Below are 7,680 nucleotides of genomic sequence, written 5' to 3'. Positions count from 1 at the left end.
AAAAAAAAAAAAAAAAAAAAAAGAGAGACCAAGAACTTGTTTGAGGAAGTGAGTCAAAGGAAGTAAGTGTAGGCAATGCCATTCTAAAGGAAAAGTTATAGGAGCACTAGTATTTTCATAGGCTTCATGGAAATGATCTGGAGGGCCAGTCATGAAAGAGTGTGTTTAAACAAAAAACTGCATTGATATTTATGAACTTGAATGTCAGTTTCAAACTTTGACTGTTAATAGTGGAGAAGTCTGGAATTAAGAGTTGATCTAGGAGATAAGTGTTAGGAATTCTTGAACCTTTAATAGTTTCCTTTTGTTTCCTCAAAAGAAATGGTTCTTCTGTAATAAGTTATATTGTAATCAAAGAATAATATTTACTTACTCTCTTTTTAATTTTTACTTTTCTTTTTTTTTTTTTTTTTTGAGATGGAGTCTTGCTCTGTCACCAGGCTGGAGTACTGTGGTGCAATCTAAGCTCACTGCAGCCTCCACCTCCTGGGTTCAAGCGATTCCTGCCTCAGCCTCCCAAATAGCTGGGACTACAGGCGTGTGCCACCACGCCCAGCTAATTTTTTTTATTTTTTATTTTTTATTTTTTGTATTTTAGTAGAGATGGGGTTTCACCATGTTGGCCAAGATGGCCTCGATCTCTTGACCTTGTGATCCACCCACCTTGGCTTCCCAAAGTGCTGGGATTACAGGCATGAGCCACCACGCCCAGCCTTTACTTTTCATGGATACATATAGGTGTATATGTTTGTAGAATACATGAGATGTTTTGATATAGGCATGCAGTGTGAAATAAGCACATGAAGAATGGGGTATCCATCCCCTCATTTATCCATTGAGTTTCAAACAACCCAATTACTGTTTACATTATTTAAAACTATATGGTTATTACTGACAGTAGACACCTTGTTGTGCTATCAAATACTAGGCTTATTCATTCTGTTTATTTTGTGCCCATTAACCATCTCTACCTCCCCGCCGTCAACCCCCCCACTACCCTTCCCAGCCTCCGGTAACCATCCTTCTAATCCCTATGTCCATGAATTCAGTTGTTTTGATTTTTAGATCCCACAAATAAGTGAGAATATGCAATGTTTGTCTTTCTGTGCCTGGTTTATTTCACTTAACATAATCTCCAGTTCCATTCATGATGTTGCAAATGACTGAATCTCATTCATTTTATGGCTGAATAGTACTCCATTGTGTATATGTACCACATTTTCTTTATCCATTCATCTTTTGGTGGACACTTCGGTTGCTTGCACATCTTTGTTCTTGTAAACAGTGCTGCAACAAATATAGCAGTGCAGATATCTCTTTGATATACTGATTTCCTTTCTTTGGGGTAAATATCCAGCGGTGGGATTGCTGAATCATATGGTAGCTCAATTTTTAGTTTTTTGAGGAACCTCCAAACTGGTCTCCTTAGTGGTTGTACTAATTTACATTCCCACCAACAATGTATGAGGATTCCCTTTTCTCTGCATCCTCGCCAGCATTTGCTATTGCCTGTCTTAGATATAAGCCATTTTAACAGGGGTGAGATGTTATTTCATTGTAGCTTTGATTTACATTTTGCTGATGATCAGTTATGTTGAACACCTTTTCATATGCATGTTTGCCATTTGTATGTCTTGTTTTGAGTACTGTCCATGCACATCATTTGCCCATGTTTTGATTGGATTATTAGATACTTTTTCCATTGGAGTTCTTTGAGTTATTTATATATTCTGGCTGTTAACCTTTTGTCAGATGGGTGGTTTGAAAATATTTTCTCCCGTTCTGTGAATTGTCTCTTCACTTTGTTGATTATATCCTTTGCTGTGCAGAAACTTTTTAACTTGATATGATCCCATTTGTCCGTTTTTATGTTGTTGCCTGTGCTTGTGGGGTATTGCTCAAGAAATTTTTGCCAAGACCAGCGTCCTGGAGATTTTCCTCAATGTTTTCTTGCAGTAATTTTATGGTTTGAGGTCTTACATTTAAGTCTTTAATGCATTTTGATTTGAGTTTTGTATATAGAGGAGACAGGGGTCTAGCTGCATTTTTCTGCATATGGATATCCAGTTTTCCCAGCACCATTTATTGATGAAACTGTCTTTTCCCCAGATTATGTTCTTGGCACCTTTCTCAAAAATGAGGTCACTGTAGGTGTGTGGATTTGTTTCTGGGTTCTGTATTCTGTTCCATTGGTCTATGTGTCTGCTTTTATGTCAGTACCATGCTGTTTTGGTTACTTTAGCTCTGTAGTATAATTTGAAGTCAGGTAACAGAAGAACAATTCCTCCAGTTTTGTTCTTTTTACTTAGGATAACTTTGGCTATTCTGGGTCTTTTGTAGTTCCCTATAAATTTTGAGAATTTTTTTCTATTTCTGTGAAGAATGTCGTTGGTGTTTTGATAGGGATTGCTTTGAATCTGTAGATTGCTTTGGGTCCTATGGAGATTTTAACAATATTGATTCTTCCAATCCATGAACATGGAATATTTTTCTATTTTTTGGTGCCCTCTTCAATATCGTTCACCAGTGTTTTACTGTTTTCATTATAGAGGTCTTGCATTTCTTTGCTTAAGTTAATGACTAGGTATTTAATTTTATGTGTGACTATTGTAAATTGGATTACTTTTTTAAATTTTTTGAATTTTACTTTAAATTCCAGAATATAAGTGCAGAACATGTTGGTTTGTTACATAGGTATATATGTGCCATGGTTTGCTGGACCTATCAACCCATCATCTAGGTTTTAAGCCCTGCATGTATTAGCTATTTGCCCTAATGCTCTCCCTCCTTTTGCCCCCACCCTCCAACTGGTCCCGGTATGTGTTTTTGCCCTCCCTATGTCCATGTGTTCTCATTATTCAACTCCCACTTATGAGTGAGAACATGCGGTGTTTGGTTTTCTGATCATGTGTTAGTTTGCTGAGGATGATGGCTTCCAGCTTCATCCATGTCCCTGCAAAGAACATGATCTCATTCCTTTTTATGGCTGCATAGTATTCCATGGTGTATATGTACCACATTTTCTTTTTCCAGTCTATCATTGATGGGCATTTGGGTTGGTTCCATGTCTTTGATATTGTAAATAGTGCTGTGATAAACATTCATGTGCATGTGTCTTTATAGTAGAATGATTTATAATCCTTTGGGTATATACCCAGTAATGGGATTTCTGGGTCAAATGGTATTTCTCATTCTAGATCCTTGAGGAATCACTACACTGTCTTCCACAATGGTTGGAATAACTTGCATTCCCACCAACAATTTAATAGTGTTCCTATTTCTCCACAGTCTCGCCACCATCTATTGTTTCTTGACTTTTTAATAATCACCATTATGACTGGCATGAGATGAAAACTACGGAATGCTTCATGAATTTGCATGTCATCCGTGTGCAGGGGCCATGCTAATCTTCTCTGTATCATTCCAGTTTTAGTATATGTGCTGCCAAAGCAAGCATTTGAATTATTTTTTAATTTCTTTTTCGGATTGTTCACTGTTGGCATATAGAAATGCTAGTCCTTTTTGTGTGTTGATTTTGTTTCCTGAAACTTTACTGATTTTGTTAATCAGTTCTAATAGTTTTCTTGTGGAGTCTATAGGTTTTCCCAAATATAAGATCATATCATCATTGGCAAACAAGGATAATTTGACTTCTTCCTTTCCCATTTGGATGCCCTTTATATATATTTTTTTGTCTGATTGCTCTAGCTAGGACTTCTAGTACTGTGTTGAATAACAGTTTTGACACTGGGTATCCTTGTCAAGTTCCAGATCTTAGAGGAAAAGCTTTCAGTTTTTCCCCATTCATTGTGATACTAACTGTGGGTCTGTTGTATATGACTTTTATTATGTTGAAGTGTGTTCCTTCTATCCCCAGTTTTGTGAGGGTTTTTATCACGAAAGAATGTTGAATTATATCAAATGCTTTGTCAGCATCAATTGAAATGATCATATAGTTTTTAATCCTTTATTCTATTAATATGATCTATTAATATCTCATTGATTGATTTGTATATGTTGAATCATCCTTGCATCCCAGGAAAAACATCCTACTAGCTCATGATGAATGATCATTCTAATATAGTGTTGAATTCTGTTTGCTAGTATTTTGTTGAGGATTTTTGCATCAATATTCATCAGAGATCTTGGCTTGTAGTTTTCTTTTTTGGATGTGTCTTTGTCTGATTTTCATATCAGGGTAATACTGGCATCATAGAATGAGTTTGGAAGTATTGCTTCCTCCTGTATTTTTCAGAATAGTTTTAGTACGATTGGTCTTAGTTCTTTAAATGTTTGCTGGAATTCAGCAATTAGGTCCCGGGCTTTTCTTTACTGAGATTTATTATTATTATTATTATTATTATTATGGCTTCTATCTCATTACTTGTTATTTGCCTAAACAGTTTTGGATTTCTTCCTGGTTCAATGTCAGTAAACTGTTTCTATCTAGGAATTTGACCATTTCTTCTAGATTTTCCAAATTACTGGCATATAGTTGCTCATAGTAGTCACTAATGATCCTTTGAATTTCTGCAGTATCGGTTGTAATGTCTCCTTTTTCATTTCTGATTTGATATATTTGGATCTTCTTGCTTTTTTTCTTAGTAGTCTGGCTAATGGTTTGTCAATTTTGTTTAACTTTTCAAAAAAAACTTTTTGTTTCATTGATCTTTCGTATTGTACTTTTTATTTCAATTTCATTTATTTCTGCTTGATATTTATTATGTCTTTTGTTCTACTAATTTGGGGTTTGGTTTGCTGTTTTTTCTCTAGTTCTTTAAGATGCATCATTTGATTATTTGAAGTTTTTCTAAACTCTCTTTTAATGTAAAGACTTACAGCTATAAACTTCCCTCTGAGTACTGCTTTTGCTGTATTCCATAGGTTTTGGCATGTTGTGTTTCTATTGTTACTTGTTTCAAGAAATTTTTCAATATCCTTCTTAATTTCTTCATTGAACCACTGGTTATTCAGGAGCATATTGTTTAATTTCCATGTGTTTGCATAGTTTTCAAAATTCCTATTATTATTGATTTCTAGTTTTATTCCATTGTGGTTCAAGAAGATGCTTGATATTATTTCAGTTTTTTTGAATGTTTCAAGAGTTGTTTTGTGACCTAACATATGGTCTATTCTTGAGAAATACCTATGTCCTGAGGAAAAGAATGTGTATTCTGCAGTTGTTGCATGACATGTTCTGTAAATACCTGTTAGATCCATTCATCTGTGGTGCAGATTACATCTGCTCTTTCTTTGTTGACTTTCTGTCTGATAGATCTTTCTAATGCTGAAAGTGGGGTGTTGAAGTCTCTAGCTATCATTGTATTGGGGCCTATCTCTCTCTTTCACTTGAGTAATATTTCCTTTATATAGCTGGGTGCTGCAGTGTTGGGTGCATATATATTTAAAATCGTTATGTCCTCCCTCTGGCTGAACTGACCCCTTTATCATCATATAGTGTCCTTCTTCGTCCCTTCTTACAGTTTTGGTCTTGAAATCTATTTTGTCTGATCTAAGTATAGTGACTCCTGTTCTGTTTTAGTTTCATTGGCATGGAATGTCTATTTCTATCCTTTCATTTTCAGTCTGTGTGTCTGTATAGATGAAGTATGTTTCCTCTACGCAACAGATCGGTGGGTCTTGTTTTTTCATCCATTCAGTTAGTTAGTGTCTTTTGATTGGGAAGTTTAGTCCGTTTACCTTCAGTATTATTATTGATAAGTAAGGACTTAGTTCTTCCCTTTTGATTTTTGTTTCCTGGTTGTTTGTGGTCTTCTCTTCCTTCTTTCTTTCATTTCTGTCTTCCCCTAGTGAAGATGATTTTCTCTGATAATATGATTTAATTTCTTGCTTTTTATTTTTAGTGTATCTGTTGTATGTTTTTTGGTTTGAGGTTCCCATGAGGCTTGCAGATCCCTTCTTGTAACTTATAACCCATTATTTTAACCTGATAACAACTTAATACACTATTTACATAAACAAACAAGCAAAAAGAAAACTAATACAAACTCACCTTAACTTCATTCCTCCACTTTTTAACTTTTTGTTGTTTTTACTTACATCTTACTGTACTCTGTCTTGAAAAGTTGTAGTTATTCTTTTTGATTGGTTCATTTTTCAGTCTTTCTACTTAGGGTAAGAGTAGTTTATACACCTCTGTTACAGTGTTATAATATTCTGTGGTTTTCTGTGTACTTACTAGTGAGTTTTGTACCTTCAGGTGATTATTTATTGCTCATTAATGTCCCTTTCTTTCTGGTTGAAGTACTCCCTTTAGCATTTCTTTTAGCACAGGTCTGGTATTGATGAAATCCCTCAGTTTTTATTTGTCTTGGAAAGTACTTCTCCTTCATGTTTAAGGGATATTTTCACTGAATATACTATTCTAGGGTAAAAGGGGTTTCTTTTTTCTTTAGCATTTAAATATATGATGCCACTCTCTCCTATCCTGTAAGGTTTCCATTGAAAAGTCTGCTGCCTGACATATTGGAGCTCCATTGTATGTTATTTGTTTCTGTTCTCTTGCTGGTTTTAGGATCCTTTCTTTATTCTTGACCTTTGGGTACTTGATTATTAAATGCCTTGGGGTAGTCTTCTTTGAATTAAATCTGCTTGGTGTTCTATAATGTTCTTGTACTTAGATGTTGATATCTTTATCTAGGTTTCAGAAGTTGTCATTATTATCCCTTTGAATAAACTTTCTACCTTATTTCTTTCTCTACCTCCTCTTTCAGGCCAACAACTCATAGATTTGCCTTTTTCAATATATTTTCTAGATCCTGTAGGTGTGTGTCACTGTATTTTATTCTTTTTTCTTTTGTCTCCTCTGTGTATTTTCAAGTAGACTATCTTCAAGCTCACTAATTCTTTCTTCTGCTTTATCCATCCTGCTGTTAAAGGACTCTAATTCATTCTTCAGTATGCCAGTTACATTTTTCAGCTCCAGTATTTCTGCCTGATTCTTTTCAATTATTTCAATCTCTTTGTTAAATTTATCTGATACAATTCTGAATTCGTTCTCTCTGTTATCTTGAATTTCTTTGAGTTTCCTCAACACAGCTACTTTGAATTCTCTCTATGAAAGTCCACATGTCTCTGTTTCTCAAGGAGTGGTCCCTGGTGCCTTTTTAAGTGTATTTGGTGAGGTCATGTTTTTCAGAATGACGTTGATGCTAGTAGATGTTCTTCGGTGTCTGGGCATCAAAGAGTTAGGCATTTAATGTAGTCTTCACTGTCTGGGCTTATTTGTAGCTGTCCTTCTTGGAAAGACCAGATATTTGAAAGGATGTGAGTGTTGTGATCTAAGCTGTGTCTTCTTTCTGGGGCACCCCAGACCCTGTAACACTGTGGGGTTTCGCAGACTTGTAGAGGTGCTGCCCTGATGGTCTTGAACCTGATCTGGGAGAATTCTCTATATGACCAGGCAGAGACTCTTTTTCTCTTCCTTTACTTTCTTCCAAACTTACAGAGTCTCTGTCTGTTCTGAGCCACTTAAATCGGGATGGATTGACACAAGCGTCCCTGTGGCCACCACCACTGTGACTGTGCTGGGTCACAACTGAAGCACAGAGCTGGGTCTTGCCTAAGGCCCATTGTAACCACTCCCTCACTAATGCCTATGTTTTCTCAAGGCCCTGGGGCTCTACTATCCACAGGTAGCAAAGCCAGCCAGGCCTGTGT

At 35.9% G+C, this 7,680-nt stretch overlaps 1 protein-coding gene across 1 annotated transcript in view; it reads left to right on the top strand.

Moving 5' to 3' along the window:
- Nucleotides 1-417: 417 nt before the first annotated feature.
- Nucleotides 418-7,680, top strand: part of ZMAT1 (zinc finger, matrin-type 1) — a 34,413-nt gene continuing 27,150 nt past the window's right edge. Inside the window, 2 exon segments of the mRNA XM_011975398.1 lie at nucleotides 418-500; nucleotides 502-536. Of these exon segments, the coding sequence (XP_011830788.1) occupies nucleotides 418-500; nucleotides 502-536 (118 nt within the window).

Source organism: Mandrillus leucophaeus, unplaced genomic scaffold (genome assembly GCF_000951045.1).
Source record: "Mandrillus leucophaeus isolate KB7577 unplaced genomic scaffold, Mleu.le_1.0 Scaffold1544, whole genome shotgun sequence".
Lineage (NCBI taxonomy): Eukaryota > Metazoa > Chordata > Mammalia > Primates > Cercopithecidae > Mandrillus > Mandrillus leucophaeus.
Note: the sequence above shows the minus strand (reverse complement) of the source record. Positions and strands in the feature narration are given on the sequence as shown.